General features: G+C 46.9%; 5 protein-coding genes and 1 long non-coding RNA gene across 17 annotated transcripts; 1 reads left to right on the forward strand and 5 right to left on the reverse strand.

Moving 5' to 3' along the window:
* Positions 1-45: 45 nt before the first annotated feature.
* dkk3a (dickkopf WNT signaling pathway inhibitor 3a) lies at positions 46-2,100 on the forward strand. The gene is made up of 6 exons (XM_057025033.1): positions 46-314; positions 674-733; positions 809-901; positions 1,117-1,261; positions 1,346-1,502; positions 1,573-2,100. The coding sequence occupies exons 1-6, from the start codon at positions 117-119 to the stop codon at positions 1,658-1,660; spliced, it is 741 nt and encodes a 246-aa protein (XP_056881013.1). The 5' UTR covers positions 46-116; the 3' UTR covers positions 1,661-2,100.
* A 379-nt stretch (positions 2,101-2,479) lies between these two features.
* Positions 2,480-14,800, reverse strand: usp47 (ubiquitin specific peptidase 47). 12 transcript variants are annotated; one of them, XM_057024448.1, is made up of 29 exons: positions 14,504-14,788; positions 11,652-11,846; positions 10,782-10,898; positions 10,554-10,707; positions 10,373-10,469; positions 10,143-10,288; positions 9,981-10,060; positions 9,171-9,320; positions 8,925-9,020; positions 8,670-8,822; positions 8,285-8,443; positions 7,906-8,037; positions 7,714-7,790; positions 7,340-7,395; positions 7,091-7,203; positions 6,901-7,002; positions 6,532-6,739; positions 6,232-6,347; positions 6,025-6,144; positions 5,768-5,926; positions 5,107-5,653; positions 4,810-4,985; positions 4,649-4,729; positions 4,474-4,589; positions 4,260-4,378; positions 3,932-4,062; positions 3,798-3,845; positions 3,590-3,720; positions 2,480-3,468 (listed from the first exon to the last, which is right to left on the reverse strand). In XM_057024448.1, exons 1-29 carry the CDS (start codon positions 14,546-14,548, stop codon positions 3,294-3,296), a joined length of 3,999 nt encoding a protein of 1,332 aa, XP_056880428.1. In that variant the 5' UTR covers positions 14,549-14,788; the 3' UTR covers positions 2,480-3,293. The 12 variants fall into 12 exon arrangements, with proteins under 12 accessions (XP_056880428.1, XP_056880422.1, XP_056880415.1 ...); XM_057024442.1 differs by having other exon boundaries at positions 5,107-5,656; XM_057024435.1 differs by having other exon boundaries at positions 5,107-5,659.
* LOC130521474 (uncharacterized) lies at positions 12,942-14,496 on the reverse strand. The gene is made up of 2 exons (XR_008949341.1): positions 13,643-14,496; positions 12,942-13,520 (listed from the first exon to the last, which is right to left on the reverse strand). It is a non-coding gene; the product is annotated as an uncharacterized LOC130521474 (long non-coding RNA).
* A 302-nt stretch (positions 14,801-15,102) lies between the features above and the next one.
* clec3a (C-type lectin domain family 3, member A) lies at positions 15,103-16,101 on the reverse strand. The gene is made up of 3 exons (XM_057025037.1): positions 15,941-16,101; positions 15,742-15,822; positions 15,103-15,556 (listed from the first exon to the last, which is right to left on the reverse strand). The coding sequence occupies exons 1-3, from the start codon at positions 16,038-16,040 to the stop codon at positions 15,159-15,161; spliced, it is 579 nt and encodes a 192-aa protein (XP_056881017.1). The 5' UTR covers positions 16,041-16,101; the 3' UTR covers positions 15,103-15,158.
* Positions 16,102-17,012: 911 nt separating this feature from the next.
* On the reverse strand, positions 17,013-23,491 carry vat1l (vesicle amine transport 1-like). Its single transcript, XM_057025025.1, has 9 exons — positions 23,016-23,491; positions 22,433-22,562; positions 22,139-22,354; positions 21,823-21,965; positions 20,672-20,775; positions 20,284-20,339; positions 19,969-20,163; positions 18,259-18,342; positions 17,013-18,095 (listed from the first exon to the last, which is right to left on the reverse strand). The coding sequence occupies exons 1-9, from the start codon at positions 23,228-23,230 to the stop codon at positions 17,997-17,999; spliced, it is 1,242 nt and encodes a 413-aa protein (XP_056881005.1). The 5' UTR covers positions 23,231-23,491; the 3' UTR covers positions 17,013-17,996.
* A 421-nt stretch (positions 23,492-23,912) lies between these two features.
* On the reverse strand, positions 23,913-25,165 carry bola3 (bolA family member 3). Its single transcript, XM_057025061.1, has 4 exons — positions 24,996-25,165; positions 24,781-24,904; positions 24,476-24,564; positions 23,913-24,313 (listed from the first exon to the last, which is right to left on the reverse strand). Exons 1-4 carry the CDS (start codon positions 25,101-25,103, stop codon positions 24,248-24,250), a joined length of 387 nt encoding a protein of 128 aa, XP_056881041.1. The 5' UTR covers positions 25,104-25,165; the 3' UTR covers positions 23,913-24,247.
* Positions 25,166-25,193: the final 28 nt, after the last annotated feature.

Here is a 25,193-nt window from a genome sequence, read left to right on the forward strand (position 1 = left end):
ACACCTCTGGTCATTACCAAGCACTAGTTTACATAGAGGCTGCTCCGGAGTTCTGCGTCATCGACACACCCCCTCCGCTGGGTGTGTGCAGCCGCAGGACCAACAGCTGCGGCATCATGCGGGTCGCTCTGCTCGTTCTGGCTCTGACGGCTGTCTGCAATGGCATCCTACCCGAGATAGTGCACCCTGGCGTCACTCACATCCTGGGGGATTATTACGGTCAGACGGAACAACCCGAGCCCGATGACGAGTCTGTAGAAGTGGAGCAGCGGTCAGAGGATCTGCAGCCAGCGCCCGAGGATGCGGTTCACCCCGTAGGCATCTTGCGTTCTGTACTAAGTCATTTAACAACTGAACACTGTATTTAGCTACAGCACAGGCTACCGGTTTGTATTATGATAACCTTTAAGTGTTGGATCCATAGATCATCGCAGTCAGAGGCAGAAAGAGCTAGAATGCATGAGCGCGGTGTTTGACTAAAATCTGTCCTCAATCATTTCCCCAAACGTAGAACAACAACCTGGGTCCTCCACCCTCAGGTCTTCAAAATGAAACTGACCAAGAACCCGTTTCAGTAGAACAGGTGTGTGTCTGTGTGTGTGTGTGTGTGTGTGTGTGTAGCCACAGAAATCAGTGATATTTTCTGACTGACCGATGTCCCACCTTTGCACAGGAGAAAGGCAGCATTAGCACAGACGACCCGTCCAGCGACCTGGAGAACAGTATTGAACAAGTAGGTTCATGTTGTTGTTGGTCATCGCAGGATTAAGGAAGTGACACCCTTATCCCACCTGTCCTGTGCTTTTAGGGATGTGTGAGTGCGGAGGACTGTGGACGGGGAAAGTACTGCCTTCAGAACACGCAGCGCTCCAGGTGCCGGCCCTGCAAACCCGTAGATGTGGTAAGTGAAGCCTCTTGATCCGATCCTCCGTGAGGGTGCGTCCTTCATCTGCAGCATCACTTCCGGGCAGCAGCTCCGCTCCGACTGCATTGCAGTGCGTCTACAAGTGCGTGTTGTTTGTGGACGAGGTTCACCTAAGAGGAGAGCGCGTCCCAAAGTCACCCGACAGCTGACTCTTTAGAAAATCCCCTAAACTATTGTCTTTCCTCCCGCAGCCTTGTACGCTGGATGAGGAGTGCTGCGACGGACAGCTGTGTGTGTGGGGTCAGTGCAGTCACAATGCAACCAGAGGAGAGGCCGGGAGCACCTGCCAGCGCCAGAGCGACTGCGGCCCCGACCTCTGCTGCGCCATCCACGCAGGTACGGTCCGGCGCGCGGCGCCGCCATCTCCGTTCAGCCGGATCGATGCGTTCCTCTGGATGACGGTCCCGTGTTTGTTTTCAGTCCTGCTCTTCCCCGTCTGCTCGGCCAAGCCTATCGAGCGGGAGCGCTGCTTCGGGGCCCCCAACCACGTGATGGAGCTTCTGTCCTGGGACGCCGGAGACGAGGGGCCCAGGAAACACTGTCCGTGTGTGGGGGATCTGCAGTGCCAGCACCTGGGGTGAGTCTTCATCAGAAGTCCGCTGGATAAATCTGGTGACGGTGTCTGAAATACACCTTTCTCCTGACAGGCGGGGGTCCATGTGCCTTAAAGAAGAGGATTCCAGTGAAGAAGATCTGGCGGACTCCCTATACTCAGACATAGACTATATCATCTAGAAACTGGATAGATTTGACTTTGCAGGACCAGGATCCTGGTCATAGACGATTACCGTTACTGATTCACTTCACATGCGATGCCCCTTTTGCACCATTTTTCATGCCGGGTTAAAGAAAAACCCTGAAGTTAATGTGTCCACAGCAAACTCTTACACCGTAACAGAATCTAAAGGTAATATCTGACTTCTATCTGCACATTAGGTGGATGTGTTGACCTGACCGTGGCTCCATCTTGTGGCGTTTAAGTTCTGTAGGAGAGTCAAATGATTGTCTGTACGTTGGCAAAATGGATTCCTGCACATCTTTGCTTCAGAAATCACTGTCAAAACGCTGTTTGTTTTGTTTTTTTAACTGACATCAGTTAACACACGATGATCGGATGATGCAGTATCGTGGCTGCTGTGGAAAATGTCTATTAAAAAGGTGCACGCGTGGCTTTATTATTCCTTCCTAGTTTCTGACTAAAAATCTCACATTTGGCCCCAGAATATAACCAGCATGCTGATTCAAGTCCAATCAAACTGTTCTGTGCTGACTTCCTAACACTCAATAGAGCCGCTCAAAAACCATGAAGAGTTCAATTAAAGCAGCAAATCTTTGATTTGAACAACCAACTTTGATATACAACCATAAAAACTAGCGTTTGAGGGGGGACTGAACCGTCTGCCAGGCTTTTATACTCTGGCATCAGGCAGAAGCTCCCAGACGAACCTGTCACACAACCATACACACACACACACACACACACTGGAGATGTGCACCAGTTAATATGGTGGGGAGGTGGAATAACACACTGTCAAATGAAGGATCATCGTCACATCTGGTGGCTCACAAGACCTAATTTATTAAGTCTGGAGCAAAATAATTTACAATAAACAAAGATTCATGACGTATTCTACTTTTTGTCTCATTGTAGGTTGTACAAAGTCTCAGTCTATGTAGGGCTACTGGAAGTGTCTCAGCAGAGGTAAAAGCTCCTATAAAGCTTAAGGAGCAGCAGTACAGGTAACCTATAACAAACCACTGTTACAGGAGCGCTCCACCAGCAGAATGATTCACAAATTCTCCGATTGTACGTGTTGATGAAAGATTTGTGGACATCGGGGTGAGGTGTGGCTCCCTTTGAGAGGACCGTCTGAGTAAGTCACTGCTGTGCTGTGGAAGGAGAGTGGCGTCAAATACATGGAGCTCGCCATGTGAGCGCCTCAACTAGCAAGATGGTCACAGCCGACTCGTAAATCAATACTATTGCTGAAAGAAGAGGAGAAACAGTGAGAGGCTGAATAGACAAAGACAGAATAGACAAAGTGGATGACCTCCTGCGGGAATTCTTTCCCAACACTCCTTTATCGTCCGCGGAGCTTTCACACTCGATCCATTTGTCCTAAAGTGATGATTCTGTTATCTGCATTGAAAAGCTTTCACACTTCCCTTTAAACTTTACAGTACAATACACTATAGTGCACAACAGAGTTTCTGAGCTGGTCCTGGGGCTCAGACTGGAGAGTGAGAGCGCACCAGCCTCACAGCGCTGCTTGGTATTCAAGTAACCGCCAGGCCTGACAGGCAGAGTTACCGCCGCTCTTCTGCAACAGCGACATGACAGAATAAACCACAGGTGCTACTCTCTGCCTCAGTCCTGTCCCGGGTCCTTGGCCGGGCCTCCGTCCAGGTAGATCTTGAGGGCCTTCTCTTTGCGCGGTGAATAACTGACACGGTGGCCAGTCTTCAGTAGCCGGCTGCTCTCCCTCTTCATTAGCTCGCTGCGCTCATCCTCCGACAGCTCCATGGGCTCCTCTGTGCTGTTCCTACGTGCACAAAAGAACCAAATTACACAATCGCTTTATCACTTCAGGGATGAGGGGAATAAGCCTGAAAATCAGCCAACAGAGAAACAGCTTGCGCATCATCCAGAGGTTTGATTCTAACCTGTAGAAGACCACAGCGCCGTCATCACAGATGTACAGAGGCCACACGTTCAGAGTAGAGACCTTTGGGTTCCAGTCCAAATCCTGCTGGATCTCCAGCACAGAGATGTCACAAGGAAAAGTTCCTCTGCCCTGCAAAGAGAAGACAGAGCTTTGAGGCATAGAAATGAAGACAATGACCAAGTAAAGCAGCCGTGCGTCTCACAAACCTTTGCAAAGTCCAGGTTTTCAAGAGTGATGTCACTCATTTCACTGAGCTAAAAACAGAAAGGAAGATCTTTCACATCTATCATCAAAGGAGTTTTAACCAGCGTGTAATTAATAAATCCACCCCAACACGGACCTTTTCCTTCAGTTCGTCTACGCTGCTGTTCTCCAATATCACCTCCTGAAAAGGCCCCAGCTTCATCGTAGAAGGGCTCCATCTCCGGGTCAGAACAGCGAGTTGTGACATAGACTTCATCTTCTCTGATTCTAAAGAATCAGAGGACAAAAAGCATCATTTTGGAGCCCGATGTGATGTGTCCATGCCATGTTTTCTTGCTACGAGTCCATAAATACGGAATAAATGATGCAATGATGCTATTCACATTAATATTTTGGGTTGAACTGATTTCATCAATAAAATCACATTAAACTGGGAGATCTAAATGTACGTTATAACTAATTACCATTGAGAACTTCCAAGAAAACCTCCCAGTTGGAGGAGATGCTGATGTCTTCTTCATAAACGTGATAGTCCAGAAACACCGTGCCTGGGTTTTTCCACGTCTTCTTTCTGAGACGGACCCTAAAACAAAGAAAGCTCGTAATTATCTAATAACACCGACTCTACATCGTAACCATCACACATGATCCTCAACATGTGGGAACGCCTCCACCTGCCTGTCAATGTTGAGGTCCAGTTTGCACTGTTCTTTCAGCAGCGGGAGCAGCTCCTCCTTGGACTGCCTGACAGTCATGCCTTTGGCAAACACCGTATCCACGAGGAACTTGCAGGGCTGCAGAACACGCGTGTTAAAATCATCGCCAGTATTAGATGACAATGTTAAGCCGTTACCTCTGCTTCGTTCACGAGTAGCTGGTACACCTTCACTCTGTATTCACCCTTTTTCAGAGCTCTTCCGAGGCGGATCGTTATCTACGGAAAATGGTGACAAGCCCACGTCATGGTCACCTTTGAAACTGCCGTCACAAAGAAAAGCTAGCGCGGAGGCAGACCTTGTTGTCGTCAGAGAACGATGAGAGTGTTTCATTGAGTCGGATGCTCTCGAACTCCTGGTTGTTGGCGTAAACCCGAAACACTTTGAACTGAGCGGAGGGGACCCCCACGTAAGGCTCCAGGTTCTGTTTAAATGCTGCTAATGTGATCCTTTTGTCCACATAAACCACTAAACCTGGAGAAGATCAAAAGAAACAGAAATTTAACATTCATGTACTCTGATCCAAACCTAAGTGAGGAATATGAAGTACACAATGGCATCAATGTCACAGAAAGGTCACATAACAGTTTCATACATTTTTGTGCGTCGCACGTGGAGTCACTCTGTGAACAAGGCTCAGTTCTAAAATACAGGTACTGAGCCTCTCCTTTGCTCTTCCCATTGTCATCGTATTCACTGTCTGTCCCAGAGTCCTCTTCAGCAGTGTCCCATGTCTCCTTTTTGCCCTCGTGGGCTTTGGAGCGACGGCTACTTGTGATGCTGTGCGAGTCCAGGCCATTGGCCAATGCCAAGGGCCCGCTGTCGGCGTTACACAGTGTGTCGCTGCTGTGACTGGAGCTCAAGATGTCGCTGTCCACCGAGCTCGTGCTGCGGTCATTGTTGACCTCAGAGTCCGACCGCTCTTCACAGGCAAAGTGGTTCTCAGGGTCGGAGGAGGCGCCGCTGCTGCCGGCCATCCTGATCCGATTCTCCAGCTCTCTGTTGTCTGCAGCCTCGCCGAGTAAAGAGTTGGAATCTGCGTCTTGGGTGGGAGATTCAATGTGTTCAAAGTCACTGGCATCTGAGCTTTTCTGGCTGTCGCTGGTGCTGGTGCTGGAGCCCTGCTGCTGCTGCTGCTGCTGCTGCTGCTGGAGAGACAGGTTCTTCAGTTTTTCTGTACTCTCTTCCAGGATAGCCTCTACTGATTTCCTGTTTCCCTTTGACCCGTCCAAGGATGGATCAGAATCAACACCTACTTTTTGGCAAACAGTTCTGTTGGTCGATGTGCCTGGAGACTGTTCAGGCAGCAAGACCAAAAGCCGGATTGTATTTCCATGACGATCCAACAGCTTCCACAATAAAGAGTCAGAGAAAGTGACCTGATGATCCGATGAGATTGAGCTCTCTACAAAAACCTGAGAGATTAGAGAAAAAAAACAAGACAGGAAATGAAAATTTTGATTCTAAATAAACATCTCATTCAGCTTTGTATATAGGAAGAAAATAAAGGGACCTTGTTGCTTCTGAAGAAGCCCTCAGCTTTCAGAGTCTTATTTGGAACATACAAAAGGCGAAGGTCATTATAACAGCGCTCCAGGACCACACGCATGGTTTCTGCAGATAAACCTGTAGCCTGTGGAGAAACACACGCAGGAGACGTGTCATCGCTGCCGTTACGAACCGGTCAAGACGAGAAAAGGACTCCAGAAGAGCAGCAAACCTGTGCAATAAGCTGCTTGAATTCTGTGACGGTCTGGTTCAGATAAGCTCTGACGCTGACTGAAGCGGCGATGGTCTCGCTCTCCAAGTCCACAACGTGAACCTTCACCATCACTTCTGAGGAGAACCGGAAACACATTAAATATCTATGAATCAGCTCTGAAGATGGACCCCACAGAGAAGTGCGTTCATCAGTATTCTAGTTTTCATCAGTCGTAAGCGCAAATAATTCCTTGTGTTGGAGAAACGAGCAATTACTTTGTCTCAGTTTGTGTCTCAACAGCAGCAGCGGGCTACTAACCTCCAGGTTTGTAAGGTTGAAACACCTGGTCAGGCCTGCGGGTCTCAAGAAGCAAATCGAACATGTACGAAGACTTGACTCCTCCCAGGAGAAGACCCATTGGTGTGTCCTCCTCGCCTTCATATGAGCGCTCCAGATACTCGTGGAACTCATCATACTTCACCAAACGACAACAGTCCAGCGTGACCAACCCCTCTAGTTCCATCAGCTGTAGCAGGAAACACAAAAAGGTAAATAAAACCCCTCATTGCAACATCCCTCAAGTTTAATGGACGAAGTTTTCCAGTGATTTCAAGCCTGTCTGGTGCATTCAAAGATAGTCAATGATTGAAGAGTGAAGAATGCAGCAGCTGGATCTTAAACACACACCTTGTAGGCCATCTCTGTTGCTTCTCTGAGGGTTTTGTCCTTATGCACTTCCAGCTTACTCTCCATCATCATCTTTACAGGGTGCATGCAGAACAGCTTTATCTGAAAGTGGACAAAGACAGAAGACCTGAAGCTGGTTTAAGGATCAGAAGGGCAGTAGAAATAGACCTAAGCCAGAACGACTGTGTACTTTGCAAGTGTTTCTTTCGATCTCTCTCTGTCGCTTCTCCTGCTCCTCCGACTCCTTCTCCTTTTGAACCAAACTCTTTATGTGCTCTGGGAAGTCTTCCACAGATAAATACTCTGGAGAAGGACACATACACATTCACAATCAAAGCACACACACCTACTCCACGACAAGAATACAACAAAGAATCTAGTTGCAATAAAAAATAGTGATTGTTTTACATTTGATTCAAATTTTCCATGATTGTCTTACTTGCGTTCCTTGAGGGGTCTTTCAATCTATAAATCAGCATATATGCATTTGTAGAGCTGCATAGAAGGAAGATAATGACCCGTTAGCAGGTGTACTGCAAAATTCAAGAGATGGAGAAGGCGAATTTGTCTACCGGCAACAAAAATATATGTATAAACACATCAACTTTTTTACTTGTTTATTTGCTGCATGTGGTCTCGCGTCAATGTGTCCAGAGAATAAAGAAAATCTGGAGACTTTCCCAAAATAGGCCAACGAGACAGCACAAAGGCTTCACCCATATTTATAAAAGGTGTAGAGGCAAAAAAAAGGACCAAAAAGAGAAAACCATTGTTCTTATAGATCATAAGCCAAATCTATCAGCCAGAACCAACCTTGCAAAGGCACTAGAGTAATAACCTCTGCTCCCTGAGGACCCCCCATATGTCTTCCTGATATCGTCTTGAGTGATCTGTTCAATAAAAATGCACAAAACAGGTTTAAAACAAACCAAAAAAGATCGAGGTTTTGAGTAATCAAGTGCAACATAATTAAGGTACTCGGGCTGCGCAGGGCTAAAGGCTGACCTTGCTAACGTGTTGATCGTTGAAACTGTACCACTGGCCATCACTGAAGGATTTGATGTGGGCATAGTAATGTCCACCAGCAGCGCTCCCAGAATGGACCATAACAGAGAACAGCTCAAATGTCGGCAAACTCTGCGGATTCAGAAAGGCAGAAGGTAAAAAGTGGCTAATGACTGGAATAATCATAAGAGTTGAGTTTCTTAGAAGATGCTGAATGATGATCATATGGTGAATCCCCACAAATATACGATAGTTTGTAACCTGGACGTTCAGCGTTTGTTCTTCTGACACTTTAGTGAAAATAGAGGAAATTCCATCCAAAGAAGGGGGAATAATCAATTTGGGGATAATCGGAATAGTGGGCAGGGAAGAAATGTACCTTTGGCTTCAGCATTCTGTCTGCATTGTTGGTGCTGTCCAAACAGATGCCTTCATCCACACAATCATCCGTAGAAAAATCGTTGCTCATCTGGTCACTGTGGCAACTGCCTTCGTTCTCGGCCCCACTATCAGTGCAGCTCTCCGTCTGAGGCGACTTCTAAATCAAAGAGAAGTCAATAAATAGCAAAAACAGCTCTACATCCTAAAAACATGCCCATAATCACGAGCAATCAATAATAATTATGGCTTATGATGAGATAGTGGTGGCTTAAAGACACAACCCAAAATATTCACTAGGTTATGACTAGTAGCACAACAAGCCCATACGAGCAACGAGATGATTCCTGTATGAAGTCAACAGACGCCATCGCAGCTTCCGTTACCTCATCTTCCACATCGATGAAGGGGCTCATGTCGAGCTCCTCGGGGAAGGTCATGCGGTCGTTGAGCTTGATGCGATGCATAGTGTTGTAGTCGAAATCAAAGCGCTTCAGCTGGAGCGTCAGCAGGTAGGGAAAGTGCAGGAATCTCAGCCCCTGTGTGGAGACGCAGGTACCCAACAGTCAGACAGGAAAGGCAGGCAGGTGGCAGCGTCTCCAGGTGTCACCACCCCCACGGAACATTTGAGATCCGCTTACTTTTCGAGCATCGCATTTCTTTTGGCAACGCTCGCAGAAGTACTGGTTGGGTCCATCCAGAGTTTCTGGTTGGATAAATGCCTGCAAAGCCTCTTCCTGTGACGGGAAAAAAAGAGTTTCAGGCCCAACTGTGTTTACACTAAACATAAATGCTCAAAGCTGAGAGAAAAAAAACAGAGTACAACAATTTAAAGGACGACAGCTGGTGAAAAAACATGGCAGCACAACATGTGAAGAGACACACACCACACTGCCGTAAGCCTGGCTGGCTCCGAAGGGTCTGATAACCAGAGGGATGTCCAGGTAAGTATCGATCCTCCAGCTCTCGTAGCCACACTCCAGACAGCGCACGTAATCTTTTAACTTCCCCTGGTACAGCTGGTTGATCAGGTCAGCCTGAGGACGCCAAAGCACGACAGTCAAGCTTGTAGAGTTGTGAAGCATCACCGGACACCAATACTGCAGTCATTCCCTTTATAAGCAATTATACTGTGCATGAAACAAGAATGGTTGCATCACAAGCACTCAAAATGTCCGCTCCTGTGCCACGGTTACATGTCTGAGAGCTCTGTGCTTTTCCTGCAGTCACACCGAATCAAGTGTGCAAAGTTGGGATGTGATTTTAGTCATGAATGCTGCGTAAGAAGCTTTGTTGAATTAATCCAAGAGATTCATGAATGGTGACATGTTTTCACTCCTTTAAGGAAGATTTAAGCTTCTACTTCTAAACTGCAGGAGTAAAAAATAGCAGTAATTAGTGTGTGAGTATGGAGAAGGCAGAGGCAGAACTCCTGAGGATGCTGCAGATAGCACTGTTAGCATCGTACATGGTGCTTGAAGCCATCAGAGAGGCATGTTGGATCAGCTAACTTCACAGAGTTGCTACCGAAGAAGAACCCTTGGAGAAAACAGTCCAAATATTAAGTGTTTGCATTTTAAAGCCCTCGCCTTAACGGACCCATGGCCCGGGGTTCCTGATCCATTTCACTTTTCCTGCACTAGATCTCTTGTACGTATGTAGCATTGCAGAGCAGCCTGACTACTGCACTCCCTTACCTGCACTGTCTGCTTCCACTTTTGCTCCAGGGCATCAAACATGACCCTACACAGCTCCTGGACATCGTGCTGCTGCCAAGCTAAAGCAGACAAACCCACATAAAGCCGGTCATTAAATGTGCAGACGCAAAGGCATAGTCAGAGAGGTGTGTCAGCCCTCACCCTCACTACTGTCCCAGCCAAAACTCCGCGTTACGTCGGTGGTCTCGATTGCCCGTTTCTTACTGGTCTGCAGGAGAACAAACAACCTTTGCAGCTGGTAAGGGATGCTGGTGACTGGATCCTCCTCAGACTCTTCAAACTCCCAGCTGAAATGTGCCAAAAAGATTAAAATAAACACGTCATTTCTGGGGGTCACCGCGCATGATTTAACCACAACCCCACATTCTTACTTGTAGAGTGCGTTTCTGAATTCTGGAGTCATGAACAGAGTCTGCAGAAGGCTGTTGAGATAACAGGTCATAGCCTGGTTGACCAGACCGACGTAACCTGGAGAGGAGCAAAAGAGAGGAAGTGGATGCAAGTGCATGAAAAAGGCAACGTTCAGGCCGGTTCAGGCCGGTTCAGGCTCACCTGTATCAGATTTGGTGAGAATAGACGAGTAAGAGTAGGATGGACTGCTGTAATCACCACTGCAGCCTACGGAGCCTTCTCGGGGGAGGGGCCCGATGAAGCGCTCCTGGGAGCTGTCATCCAGCCCGCTGCTATCAGCAGCTCCCGATTCATCCTAAACGCAGAAACGGGATTAATGGGAATTTTCTGTTGTCTGGGAAACCAAAGTGGGGCCCTCGCAAAACTCACAGATGCAAGCTGGGGCTGTTCTCCATCTTTGTCAGTAATGTGGAGAAAGTTTCTTTTGCCACCGGGCTCGAACCCAGAATCGGAGAGGGACATCTCACTCCGGTGGTCCAGCGGCGCCTGGAGGGAGACGCGTTGCAAAAAAAAAGAGCAAACGTTTTGAGCAACGGCTGCTGGAAAGGACAAAGAAACCACAGTCACGTTCTCCCGACGGCACGCCAAACTCCCAGGAATAAAATTCCCGCTGGAGCCGAGTGGAAGCGAGCAAAGTCTCGCTGCCTGTCCGCACAGCGAGCTGAGGCCGAGCGCTGCGCTGGAAACACACAGCGGCTTAATCCACTGACCTACTCAGCGAGATAACAACAGAGACAGCACCTGGGCTTTGGCCCGGGTCGCAGCAGGATTAGGCCGTGCGCATTTAAGAAAAGGGAGCATTACGTGCACGTCCAAGTGCACGCTGAATCAACCCTGACACACTGCAAAGATGCAGACTCAAACTAAAAGGAACGATCTCTCTGACCCCCCCCGACATTCCTTCTCCTCTATAGCTGAGAACAACGCTGATAAAATGATTTGTTCAAACTCCGATAACAAATAAAAGAGTCACCACGTGGGCGCCAGATGTTCGGGCTTATCTCAGCTCCGGTGGCTTTCTCCCGGGTCACCGACAGGTGACCGCCTCCTTTCCCTGCTCAACTACTGCCGAAACATTCAGCGCTCAAACTCTGAGCGTTCAGCCGCGCTCGTCTCCACCAGCGTTGGCTGGTGCCACCCAAACGGGGCGGGAGGCGACGCTGAACCAGAGCGGCGAGTTCGGTCGGACTCTGAGAGCTGGTTGACAAAGAGAAAGAGAAGCGGCTTCAATCTCCCCACCGTGTTAGGTGCGTTTCCCCAGGTCAGCTCAAAGGTGCCCGTGACGTATCCGGCTTTGTGGGCCACATCTTCGTGGAGCTTGGACAGGGGGGTGGAGGCGGGCAGGTTCAGGGTGAGCCGCTCGGTGACCGTCCTCGCGTTGGTGGTGTCCTGAATTATGCACAGCGCACGAGGCTCCTCGGCAGCGTTGTGGATCTGGACGGTCATTGAAAAAAATAAATGACAGCGTGCTTCTTAACGCCACATCAACACGACCGAGGGTCACGAGCCGCCGCGTTGCACGAAATCTGCTGCTAGACGAAGAGGAAAAATACCGATTTAACAATTCCGAATCATTTCCTGGACATAAGACTTAAGCAAAAGTGCGGATGCGATTTAAAACGCACACAGAATTTTGCATTCAGTTATGTTAGGCAATGCATCCGACACAACCGACTGGAAATAAACGCAACACGCGTGAACCCGAACGCCGCGCTTTGGAACACAAACAGTAATTTTCCCTGAGTCATCGGGTCTGTGGGCTCAAGGCCGGGCTGAACATTAACAGGTCAGACATGCAAGCTGCTCCCTAAATGACAGCACATCCCGGTTGCACACGAACGCTGACATTATTCCGCTGCGCCTCTCCCGGCTGCTGAAGAACACTCACAATGCTGTTTCATGCATTCAGGCCCATGCTTTAGCACGCTCCCCAAACAAGAGGCAGCTACCTGAGATCTCCTCTTCATCTCATCAAAAACACTCTTCCTGCAACTCCAAAACATCGCCTGATATCGTGCGGACAGAACAAAAACAAGAATGTGTCAACACGTTTCGATCTGGGGGGGTTCTGCAGTCATAAATATTTCTATTTAGCCACATTTCAACTATTTCCTGCCGCCATTTGCCTGGTAAATTAGCGCCTTTGCTGGGAAATAATGAAAGGGTAATTACAGGGATACGCTGTATTTCTGCCGTTCCCATGTTGCAGCCTCGCTGGGAGGTCTGTGATCGCAACAAAATGTGACTGGGGCACAAAAAAGAAGCTGCCACTAAAAACACACAAGTGTATTAAGAGATTAAAGGTTATTTTTACTGTGCATATAATTACAAGGTGGTGACACACAATGACGGGTGCGGTGGGGCACTTTACAGCTGTAACTCATCATAAATGCCACACAAACATGGACTGGCTGCGATGCTGTGCAATATTCACCGAAATCTGGCCATTTAAAGGGGGTCTGTCTCCAGTTGGTGGGGAATTCATTTGGGGGCCACTATTAATGGTCCCAGTAAGGGTTTTTTTGTGGGTGTCAGCGAGTTCATAAAACAAGGGACATAATTTGTGGAGGAGCTTAATGCATAACATATCAACCCAATTTAGACAGTTTAAATGATCATTTTGCTACCTGGAGTTTCCACGGCTAAATTCATGGAACAAACAACCAAAGCAAAGTGAAAGTGAAAGTGCTTTCGGTGTGTCTGGACTCAAACTGAACTGGACCGTTTACACATTGGCCACAGCGAAGACATCGTCCCCGTCTGGTGACCAAGTCCAGCAGACGTGAAAACAAGGACAAACTGTACGACAACAAGCCCGAATAGATGTTTTAAATCCCGATTTCAGCACCAAACCCAGAGATTCTACCTTCTGGTCCTTTACTTCCTAAATATATCTTGTAATTAATATTAATGCTTCATTAAAGGGGACTAATTAGCTCTGGGAATAACTTTGAAGATGTAAATAACCGTATTTACACATTCATAAATCGTCAAAAGATGTTTAATCTCGCCTAATTTCCCCCTCGGGCCTGAGGTGTGTTGATGACGTCCTCCGCCGGGTGAAATAGTCCCGCTGACGTAAATCCGGCCGGGGCAGCTTGTAGTAACCTTCCAGAAATACTCGCGTAAAATATTTAATAAGAAATCCAATGCCGTGCCAATAATAGTCACGGTGACGTCAAATGTTTTAAGGAAAGAAATGTTCTCCTCATCCCCTCAAAAATGCTAACCTTCCAGGGTGCAGAGGAGAGCAGGTTTAAGGTCAGAAAACCACCCGAACGTCTGCCGTGTTCTATCCAACACAGCCTGGAACCACCAGGAATAAACGCTGGAGGAATCCTCGACGTGAATCCGTCGATCCCATTTGAAGAAAGGGCGATCGCTTTCGCTTTAATCGCAGAGTTAAACCTGCTAGCATTAGCCTTGGACCATGTTTACGCCGAAGCTACAAGTCCGATTCAAAACATGGTGCGATCGGGTCGAAAGAATCGAAGTAACCGTAAACGAAAACAACATTTAGAAGTAGGATCAACTTCTACTCAACGTCGCCGTTAACCCCGCCGCATACATGGAGCTGCGGGGTTCCGCTTGACTAAATAGTGTAAATATTTCTAGAAATGTCAATAGTTGTCACTGACAAGACTTAAAAGTGCTAACGCCACAGCTAGCTAAATTCTACGAGCTACTATTACTTGCAAATTAGCACCGGGGGAAACTAATGTTGACAAGCAACGTTTTCGTTTGGAAAAAAAAAAACCGGAAACAATTCGGGTTGAAAAGTTTAGATAACTCAATGATTTGCGTGGTGAAGGTTGAGTTGGCACCGTCTCCATAAACTCACTTCAGAAAAGACGGAGCGAAACTAGCCGATACAAGTCGTGTAGCCGCAGCTAGGCTAGGCCGTCCAAGTAACTGTTAGCGTTACGGAGTTAGCCTGGAAATAACAAGTCCAGACCACAAAGCCCTTAAGCTGCCCGGAGAAGTGTTGGGGACATTAACGAGCACGGTGCGCGAAGGTGACAACTCGACAAAGCAGCAAAAGGGTGGAATTGATGTCCCCCCCTCCCGACTTACGAAAGCGACAACCTCACCTCTTTAGGTACGAACTGGGTCTCCTCGCTAGGCACCATCTCCATTTGCGCGACAGTACGAGCATCTATCCGAACGCGGATGTCAGCGGCAAAACTCTGCGGCCACCGACACGAACATCGTTTGCGCGTCGTTTGTCTTCGACTGGGAACCTCCGGGCGGCCGCGTTCAACTTGGCCCAAACTTGCGGGGCTTATCGGGGGGGATCGAGCGCGCTGCGTCCTGCTCCGAACCGAGAAAGATGGCCGATGTTCCGCTGCGCGAGACTTCGCATCACATTCCAGGCGGACGAGCGTGCGTGACGTGTGTGCGGGGCTCGCCGTGACGTCGGCCGCCGCCTCCCTGCGTGGCTTTAAAAGGCCAGCGGTGACAGGAAGGCAGCGAAACACACAGGTTCGTTTCAGTTGCGCGTTGAAGCCGATTTTTGAATGAATTATACCCGGATTGTCTTGTTTTACGTCCCATTTATTTTGCTTAAACGCTGAATGTAGAGCTCCTGTTTGCTAAGGCAGGCCATCAGCATCAATAATATGATTAGATTAGAAATAATAATAACAGCTGGCCACATCAGCCAGTCGTCCACGGTGAAATAAGACACAGGTTGACTTTTCTTTCATTTTAATGGCGGGTTCGCGGAGGTGGGCCTGCCGGGCCTCCTCAGGGGATGATGTACTCGCAGATGTACGTTTTGAGATGGCGGCACACCTCGTCGTGCCACTTCCCCTGCGCCGCCACCGACAGAGCCACGCAGCTCTCCCTCTTGGTGCCCGTGGGCTGCTTCTTGGAGCGGTCCCAGTTGAAGAAGGTCACCGGCAGGCTGTTGACGTCCACGTACTGGCCCTCCTTCACGATGTCCGCCACCCCGATCCAAAAGTCCCTGGATCCCGGAGCGCTCCTCTTTGCGTAGTCCCTCAGTTCATTGTTTTCCAGCAGGTCCCGTGGCGTGGCCAGGGTCCCCCCCTGTGCTATGCAGTCCTCGTTCGCCTCGTGGTAGTGTTTGGCCTCCTCACTGGTCAGGTAACATTTTCTGTTCGCTTTGATGCCCCGAAGACAGACTGAAACCAAAGAAATCGTCAATATTGACCCACCATGGAGGTTTGGGGGCACTGAAATGTGGGGAACGGCACAAGAAAGAGTCCAATAATTGAAGATAGGTGGCGGGGGGGGTCTGAAAGTCTGAAAGTTCCTTTAATCCCTTATTTTATTTGAATTAATTCCATCTAGATGTTATAAAATATACCTGTCTGCAGCGCCTGCATCTCCTTCAGGGAGTTGACCTCCTGCCACAGCCTCTCGATCTGGGACCTGACGTCGTCTCCCTCTGCAGCCCCACACAGAAGCATCCACACACACACACACACACACACACGTCTGGTGACCTGAGGGGCAACGACAGGTTGGCAGGACCTACATTTGTGGCTCTCGCCGGGGTTACTGACGCGGTGAAAGTGCCTTCCTGGTGCGGGGCGGACGCCCGGAGCCGAGGCGAAGCAAAGAGAAGCAGAGGAGGAGGAAGACGGGGAGGCCCAGGCGCGCCATGGCTGCGGATCCTCCAGGACGGGACTCAGGGGTGCTGCTGTGGAAGGAACCAAGCACGCATGAGGCGGGTGAATATATAGTGGTCCCCTGTGTGCCTGTCTGGTTACCCAGCATGCACTGGGTTAGGGAGAGCTGTTATTGCCCGAACGTCAGGGAGAGGTGAGAGGGGTGAAAGGGCGGAGCGGTCGATAATGAACCCCCTGTGTCCGGCTTTTGAAAAATATTTACTCGGAACAAGTCGCGCTGAGAAGCGTTCCCATTTAATTCCGCAAACTGGAAAACCATTGAATGTTTTTCTCTCTCGGGGCTTTTACAGCAAACAGCTGGAAGCCCGCCGCGGCTGTTTCTGCGCTTATCTCTCCGGGTTGTGTAACATTTAAAAAGCTCGTGACGGGCCTGATGGAGCGCCGCTCCGCTTATTTTTAGCCTCCCTGGTTGTGTAAAGATGAGACTGGAAAGTTTGGGAAAGGGCAACACACCCCAGTAAATGTATGTTTTCCTATTTCAGAAGCTTCAATATTTACATACCTTAAAATTGTGCTTTCATATCCGTGCTAAAACTGGTGTTTTTGATATAACAGGAAGTGAAAATCAACATTTAAGGAAATTTAAACCTGGTTGAGGGTTAAATAGATGAGAGGTTGAATTTTGGTGGGATCAGTTCAGACTAATTTAGATCATCTTGTATTTTGCTGCTTTGTGCTAATAATTCTGCGTCGTAATGGAAACTCTTGACTTGTGAGTTTGGAGATTTGAATTCTGCTCGTTTGTTGCCATCTGGTGACAAACGAAGGAATCCTGCAGGACAGAAGAAACGTGAACACACGCTACAGAAAATAAGCGCACATTAGTGAGCAAAAGCAAGTTCAGAGGAATTAAATGTAAAAGCGATACACAAGTTCTTCGGCGGCCAGATTAAAGGCACGGTTGAATTGGAAAAAGTGAAATTGGGCGGAAAACAAAACGACTGAAGACTTTGCGGATACATTTATTTGAGTAAATAGATGAAAGAAAGTGACAAAAATATATAATTACATGTAAACCACCAAATATGTGCAAACACTACAACACTAAAGCGTCTGCTAAACACTTTTATTTTAATTAACTGACCTCTCGCTCTCTTACAAACACACACACACACACACACACACACACACACACACACACACACACACACTGCTAACAAAAAAGGCCTCAGTGAGTTCTTAAAAAAATCTACACGTCTTTTTGTCAATTTTAATCTAAGGAAACTCGTTTTGTCCCCCAACAGTTTATATTCCAGGTCCGAGCAACTGTTGCTCAGGTGACACGTTTAGTTTCACCTGTATGATGCCGATTTTAAAAACAACCCCCCCAAAAACACCCGATCTGGATTACTTCTGTAAACAAAAACCTCCTACTTCAGAACTGGTAAATAATGAATAATGCTTCATTTAGCAAAATCCACGTTTTTTACTTTTATGGAGTCTATTTTATCCTATTAAATGCGAACATTTAAAGCCACCTGTGCGCTAATACATGGTTGCTAACAGGCTCAGGTGATCCATTAATGTTACAACTGGCAACAACAACAAAGGTTGGGGGGGGGGGGGGCAACTGAGGACGTGATTCATTCCCTTCACGGGCGAGTTTCTCAAACATAATTATCAGCTTCTGTTTCAGGTCTGAGGATCATACAGGTCTTGCATCATACAGTGAAGCAATAATACCGTTCCAGTGTGACGGAGGGCCCTCGCACTCGTCGTCTAGGCAACAAACGCCGTTCGTCTTCATCAATGCCGACTGTTGCTAATCAATAGGTGACATCTGCACCAGACAGGAGGCACAGTCATGCATACACGCATACGGCACATGCATATTCACACACACACACGCACACACACACACACACACACACACACACACACACACACACACACACACACATCATGCACAACACCGCATGCTCCCCGGCGTTTAGTGGATGAAGGGGATTCGCTCCTTGCTTTCGTTGTCTCCCTCAGGCTCCTCCTCTTCCTCCCCTGCCTCGCTGGTCTCGGTGCTGTCGCTGGCCATCTACGGATCAATGTGTGATGCAGATATTATTATTATCATTACTGCTCCTCCACAGGAGGGGAAGCGGAAACACCAGCAGCGACGAGGCGAAACACACGCTTTATTTTAAATGTATTCATTTTAAACCTGTGGAAGGTGGTTTAAGCAGTCTGGAACCATTTACCAGAGGGGTGGGGGCCTTCTCAACGTCCAGAATCAGCTTTCCTATGTTGCCCCTGTCGTGAATTCTCTGCATGGCCTCTTTCACCTGAGAACAAAACGCAGAAATTAACTTAATGCTGCCCAATTAAACAGTCTGTTTAATTGGGCAGCATTCTCCAATTAAAAGTGCTCTTCTTTGATCTCTGGAAAACGGTTTGATGCATTTTAAAACGGTTTCGGTGCTCATTTAGGCCGCAGCCGTAGCGATATCAATATCTGGAGGACCTAACGCAACAGATTTAATCACAATTGAACAGATTACTGCACGATTCGTCCCCGGAAAACAAGATACAACTGAATGCGCCGCTTTGTCTGGACGCCATTGTGTCACAAGAAGCCCTTTGTTAAAAGTACAGGAAATTCAGCCAAGACCAAAAATAGGTCAGAACCCTTTCCAACGGGGTAACAACAGGGGCAATAACCTGCATCTGATGACAGTTTTACCTCTGAAACTATTCAGCTTTGCTACAAACCCAAACTGCAAGCTGTCAGAGATAAGAGCACATCCATTCTGGCCTTAATCACTGCTCACACTCTCAATTCTCCTTCTGGGCATCCTAACAGATGAGGTAGGCTGTGTAGCGCTGACGCTACGGCCTACACCATCCTCCCCTCTCATTAGATTCCTCATGGGAAACAGTTACACTGAATGAATGGACAGTCTGCCAGGAAACTGGGAGGTCTTCATGAGAAACTGAACTCCAAAGATATATTGTACACTTCCTCTAATCTCTGGTTCCTTCTGACTTGTTGGAGTTTAAATGTGGGACCATTTTGACTAATTTTACTATGACAAAGACAGAATATGCATCCGTATAGGTGATGGGGGTATTTACATCGAAACACTTTATTGTATAGGCTCATACTTCCCACACGTTCCCAAAAGTCAAACGTTTGCCCATGCTTCCTCTCCAGGAAGCTTCCACGAGCCGGAACATCTTCTCTCTGTGTCTGATCTCCCTGCCTCCGTGCAGGAGCATGGCAGTAAAATCATGGCAACCACAAAACATCTGCATTCTGTTTGATTAACTGTCCATTTAGATGCTGAAGTAGACGCACGCCAACGTGGTTTACGGCTATTCTTACCCATAAGATGCAAATTTAAACTGAAACTACTAATGAGTGATTGTCTGTGTGGGTCCATTTACGTAACTCAGCAGACCAGAGCACGTTCACTCTGGACACCATGAGAGGGATCACAGACGGGCGCTGATCTAGTTTTCTTACTTCCATCAAAGCCTGTCAGGAAGACCGTCGTCATCATTTCTATTTATTATTCGTATCGTGAAGTGTAACTTATAATTTTAATAAAATCTTTTTGTCACTTATTGGTCTTTTTCTTATAATTATTAATTAATAGAGGCTATGTCTCTGTGTGGGGTTTAAAAAAACTACTGTACCAGTCAGTATACTGCTAACAATGTTAATGAAATCATCCATTTTTGCACAGAAGATGGAATAAAACTGTTTTCTGGGAACTGAAGAATGATGCGACTGACGTGGTTTTGATGTAGGTGTTATTATAAGTGCTCTGACAATGATGTACCTACCCACCATCTGTAGAAGACTGTCCAAAAAGATGCTACACTTTAAAAAAAAAAAAAAGCTTCTTCTCTTTGCAAATCACATTGCAGATAATTGGTTCTCTCTGTCCAGCTCAGTGGGCTCTTACCTCCTCCAGGGCCCAGAGGGAGTCCACCACTGGCCTGATTTTCTTTTGTCCATAGAGACACAAGAGTTTGTCCATCACAGATCTCACCAGGCTACATTTCCTGTGCCTGAAAAGGAGGTTGAGGAGCGAGAACCCTGCTATGACTTTGTTCTCTTCATAGAGTTTAATGGGGTTCACCTTCTCCACCTGCCACCACTAGAGAGGAGGGGGGGGGGGAAGAAACATCATCCAAAGTTACAAACACGGGCACCTTTCATTTGCAACGAAATGTTCATATTTGTCACATGTTCACGACAGACTGCATCTCTGACTCACAGATTTTGCAAAGCTGAAGAAACTCTTTGTTTCCCCAGTGACCATGTTTGACGCGCCTGAAAAAACAGAAATAAAGGGATGGTTGGGCGCTGTGGGTTGAGAGGAAGGCGTGATTGGACAGTAATAAGCAGCCACGAAGTGCGAAAGCTGGGGAGAAACTCTCTAAACCTGATTAAGACTGGGCAGGAAATAACCCCATTAACAACGGAGATGAAATCTTTAAGCCAACATTTCTCTTCCAATTCTGACGTCACACCAGCGTTTGTTACAGCCAAGTGTGAGATAAGTCCAGATTTGTGAGTTTTGACTGCAAATTTACTCATTTAAATCACAATAATAATAATAATATAATAATAATAATAATAATAATACAAAAAGCGGTTGCTACCATAGAGGATGTAAGTTCCTAAAGGTTTGAGCAGGTTCAGGCCCTTCCCTGTGTTTTCTCCACACAGACAGTCCAACACTACGTCCACCCCCTCCGGAGAGATCCTAACACATCGAGAGCAAAGTAAAAGTCAAATCTAGAGAAAGGAATCATAGACACAATCAGGAGAATGACATAAAGAGCTACATGATTAACAAGTACTAATCACAGCTTAGCACCGTGGAGCAAACCAGAGGTTAGTACTGTTCTGAGGATGAATTCCTAACAAAGCAGGTCTGAATATCTGTTGTTGGCCACTGTAGAAACAGAGATGGCACCAAAATAAATTCCTAATCAGTAAATAATTAAACAACGGTAAGTCAAGTGTTTGATCCTGGCTTAGGTTACACTCGTTTCTTTATTGGCAGCATGTTGACTGTTCTAACCAAGAGAATTGGACAAAAACAGAGCCGGGAGAGGCACCGATGAGAAAGAAAGAGAGGCATGTTATCCCTGATTCATGACTTTCTGCCTGCTGGCCACGGACACCTGCTTGGCTAAACTGCTTGGTGGTCTTGTGATTCCCATGGCTTTTTTTTTTGTGCCTTTTGTAACGAGACTAATTTAGTTGCACTTTGCTCTTTATCCTAGGAAGAATGTGTGAGCCCAGGAGATGAAAGGCAACGGCTGCTGATACGCAGGCAAAAAGCCTGAAACATTCGGTCGTCCCGAGGAATTATTCCGGCCCTTTGGAACGATAGAGAGCAGAACACGCAGACGCGGAGCATGTTCCAGATATGACTCAACAATATACTGCTTGTATATCACAGGACAAACAGTGATGGGCAAATGTGTCAGGGCCCGTTGGCGGGTCTGCCGCGACATCTGAGTAACAGCACGCTGCGCCTGAATGGAATGTACATGCTTATAATGCTCTGCCCTAATTGGTTCAGTTGTTCCACGCAGCCAGAGCCGACTACCACCCCACAATATGCTGCTGCTCTCCGAGACGAGCCGTGTGTTGCCATGGGGACCGTGAACACGCAAGGACCAAATAAGGCAACAGGTAACATCTGCATCCGTGCGCAGTCGGTGTTATCAAACATATAATTCAGCGCTGCGCAAAGGCACCGGCCGGACTGCAAAAAGATCCCCAGAGAATCCGCTCTTACTTTTTGACTTCTTGCATGTAATCAACATTTCTGTCGAAGAGGTGAGTCACAGAGCCCCTGATGGCGGTGTGTTTGAAACACGAGGCGATCCCAAACACTGCGACGTTAGGCACCGTGGAGCATAGCTGAGCCACCGCCTGACCCTGAAACAGCCAACAGAGTGCAACAATTTGCCAATGAATGAGAACACAATCATGGAAACAGGGCGACGATAGAATCTATCTCTAGAGGCAGCACTTTCCTTCCAGTCAATATCCTTAAACGGCTTTATTTTGCTAAATCTATGGATTAACTACGCGGACAGAGATGTACTCACAACACCACCTCCGGCCGAGTGCACCAACACTGACATCCCCTCTCTCAGGTTGGCTACCTCAAAGAGCATCATATAGGCAGCCACAAAGTTCATGCTGAACGCGGCGGCCTCGGCAAACGTCATTTCATCCGGCATTTTGTAGACAAACTCCGCCGGTGTGCACACAACTTCTGCCCAGGCGTTGCAGTTCACAAAGGCCATGACTCTGTCCCCTATCTGGGAAAAGAAGGTCGGGATGACCCAATGTTATGACAAGGATCATGGTGGATTACTCGTATGTCTGATGCCATCTACCTCAAATCCTTCAGCGTTTTCACCCACTGCCTCCACGATTCCCGAGCATTCAAAGCCAGGAACCACCGGGGGCTTTGGGGGATTATCAATAGTCCCCTGACGCACCATCAGATCCAGGAAATTCAGCCCACTGCAAAGAAGCAATTTAATGGAGAATAAAATGTTGATTGCACGTTTGAAACGAGATCAACAATAATATAGCCCATAATATATCGTTTCAGATGCTAACAGAATCCGAGGGATTACCCTGTGCTATTTATACATCACATGCATCACCGGTGAGTCACGGGGCCAGTTTCCACAGGTTTGTCTTCTTATATGTAAGTTTGCAACACAAGTTTGTACTATTCTTATACAAATATTGGTCTTAAATAAAGATATTGCGATTGAACTGGATTAGAAATGCATGTTCCAAACAAGCTTCATCCAACCACCTGCGTAAAAAGGGGAAACCTGTGGCTTCATGACTACGCAATTTTCTGTGAAGGATGTTGTTGGTCCATTGTTGTTGTTTTTTGTTTTGGTTTTCTTTACATTTATCGCTCAACATTGGGTAAACAAGCGGTGGCAGATGCATATTTACCATGCTTTGACGCGAATCTTCACTTCTCCATCCTGGAGCTCGGGCATGGCTTTCCTGGTCATCCTGAGTTTGTTCAGCCCCCCGAAAGCCGTCAGCAGCACCGCTCGCATTTCTTTGGCATCCCGGGGCGAATCCAGGTTTTCGGCTTCTTTTCCAGCGTTTCTGTCGATCATGCACTCGGTTTCCTCCGTCATATCTGCTCCTTCTTTAGCCATGTCAGAGACCTGCTGCTTCGCCTCTCCTCCTCCTCTTCCTCGGGGTTCTGACTGATGTGCAGCCTGCGCACCGACGGCCGGTCTGCGGGAGCTCCGCGACGCACCTCCGGCGCCTGCACTTTTATTCAGTTTTGCTGCCGAGACGATCAAAATCTGGAGTCTTTTCTCATTCAACTCAAGGAGACGTGGGTCAGTTTAAGTGGTGTTTTTCCACAGCAGGAGTGACTTTAACGCAACCTGGAGCTGCTGTCTTGAGCATGACGAGCACCATCTTCCGGTGCAGAGTGCACATTTCAACTCCCCAACAGCGAGATCATTTGAATTTCTAACGCAAGTTTATTCAGCTCATCACCAAAAGTCAAAAGTACTATCAGAAGTATTCATGCTATTTAATAATGATTGTAGCTGGAAATCTGGACATTTTTGCAAAGAGGAAAAAGCTCAGATCTGCCTAAAAGTGCACTGACTGGTCTAACAGTGTAGTAGAAATGTTCCTGGCACTTTGGCTCCCTTCAGTATCATTTAAACGTGGCCAATCTGAGACTTGTTGCTTCCTATCCGTATTTAGTGTATCTATCTGCTTACTGCTACTCCCTAGAGATTATTGAAAAAGACACAATCTGAGGAAGAAATGTGTTTATAAGGAATGCATTATTTTGCATTAGTGCATGGACCATCCATGTCTAATTTCGATGCTTTAATAGAACAGCGAAATGACATGGACATCGGAAAACAGTTCTCTAAAAACCAATAAAGTCCTGTCTGAACGCTCCCCTACTCAGATAAGCTGTATCCAACACATCTTTATTATCTACCTTTAGATGAACCAAACAATGAGACAGAAACCACAACGTGATATTTAAATAGCATTTTCATCAAGTCATTTTTGTGCGTATTCCAGCCTTCCATATTTCACCAGCATATTTACAACTTTGGAGCACATTTTTCACACTGCAATTATAGTAGATGATGCCAACAATGGAAAAATGATGAAGGTCAACTTCGGAAGAGCTTCCACTATTTTTCTGGAATGTTTGTGAATATTCGCAGTCCATGCATCCCTTGAATCTCTTCTTTAAGTGCCTGTAAAGGACAAAACACAATAATCTATTGATTGGGGGAAAAATTGCACTTTTATATAGTTGACAGATAACATTAACAAAAAAGAAACAACGTTTCAGCACAACAGATGTACAATATAACAGGAAGATATTGTTCTCGTCCATAGTTTATCCAGTAATTTACCTGATTGACTAACTGGTGTTGCTGAATAGTCCGTTTCCCCTTGAACTCCATGGACTCTATGTGGACCTCATACATGGCTCCACAACCACCTGAACAACAGCCTCACATAAATACTACTGTAACTTCCACATTTTATGATTTAATGTTCGCCTTTTAAGACAGTTGTTTATGCTAATTACTGTATGTTTTTATATATTGCGACCATTCTTGGAGAGTTACACATACATTCATCAGTAGTCGTTTGTCGAGCCCAAATATCGCGATAATCTCCGTTACTTAACGTATTCTGAAGTAGACATTTTTACCTGATATATCTACAACTTTAAGGGACGCGGCTAATGGAAACTTCTCTTTCAGTATCTTTGTGATACGGACTTCTCCGTCCGTCTGTGTGGACATACATTTTTGCGTGTGGGCAGAAACAGTAACCTGGGGAGGCAGAAATTAGCAACACGTTTAGCAAACAGGTTTTAGCATCTCAAGCTGACCCTTCGAACCGCAATTTAGAAGGTGTATTTACTTGATTACTGCGAAGGGCCCGCAGAGCAGTGACGGCAGTGCTGGTTGCACACCTCCTAAAAGCAAACATTGTGCGAATATGGCGACTGTTTATTGTCAGAATCCGCATTAAATGCGCGTCTGTTCTGGAAAAGTCATGTCCTCCGATTGTTGCGTCTCATAGTTATGACGTCAAATCCGGCCTTTTTAGGGGGGCTTA

Source organism: Takifugu flavidus, chromosome 2, assembly GCF_003711565.1.
Source record: "Takifugu flavidus isolate HTHZ2018 chromosome 2, ASM371156v2, whole genome shotgun sequence".
NCBI lineage: Eukaryota > Metazoa > Chordata > Actinopteri > Tetraodontiformes > Tetraodontidae > Takifugu > Takifugu flavidus.

Coding starts and splice junctions, on each gene's coding strand:
- vat1l (XM_057025025.1), bottom strand. CDS start 23,230: ATGGCTAAAGAAGGAGCAGATATGACGGAGGAAACCGAGTGCATGATC. Junction 22,355..22,432: donor AAAACGCTGAAGGATTTGAG/GTAGATGGCATC, acceptor TTCTTTTCCCAG/ATAGGGGACAGAGTCATGGC. Junction 21,966..22,138: donor ACTCGGCCGGAGGTGGTGTT/GTGAGTACATCT, acceptor TGGCTGTTTCAG/GGTCAGGCGGTGGCTCAGCT.
- dkk3a (XM_057025033.1), top strand. CDS start 117: ATGCGGGTCGCTCTGCTCGTTCTGGCTCTGACGGCTGTCTGCAATGGC. Junction 315..673: donor CCGAGGATGCGGTTCACCCC/GTAGGCATCTTG, acceptor ACCTTTGCACAG/GAGAAAGGCAGCATTAGCAC. Junction 734..808: donor TGGAGAACAGTATTGAACAA/GTAGGTTCATGT, acceptor CTGTGCTTTTAG/GGATGTGTGAGTGCGGAGGA.
- bola3 (XM_057025061.1), bottom strand. CDS start 25,103: ATGCGGATTCTGACAATAAACAGTCGCCATATTCGCACAATGTTTGCT. Junction 24,565..24,780: donor TAAAGTTGTAGATATATCAG/GTAAAAATGTCT, acceptor GCTGTTGTTCAG/GTGGTTGTGGAGCCATGTAT. Junction 24,314..24,475: donor AACACCAGTTAGTCAATCAG/GTAAATTACTGG, acceptor TGTCCTTTACAG/GCACTTAAAGAAGAGATTCA.
- usp47 (XM_057024401.1), bottom strand. CDS start 14,548: ATGGAGATGGTGCCTAGCGAGGAGACCCAGTTCGTACCTAAAGAG. Junction 10,061..10,142: donor TGGCTGGGACAGTAGTGAGG/GTGAGGGCTGAC, acceptor TGTCTGCTTTAG/CTTGGCAGCAGCACGATGTC. Junction 4,986..5,106: donor CACGTGCGACGCACAAAAAT/GTATGAAACTGT, acceptor GATCTTCTCCAG/GTTTAGTGGTTTATGTGGAC.
- clec3a (XM_057025037.1), bottom strand. CDS start 16,040: ATGGCGCGCCTGGGCCTCCCCGTCTTCCTCCTCCTCTGCTTCTCTTTG. Junction 15,823..15,940: donor CAGGAAGGCACTTTCACCGC/GTCAGTAACCCC, acceptor GTGGGGCTGCAG/AGGGAGACGACGTCAGGTCC. Junction 15,557..15,741: donor GATGCAGGCGCTGCAGACAG/GTATATTTTATA, acceptor CTTTGGTTTCAG/TCTGTCTTCGGGGCATCAAA.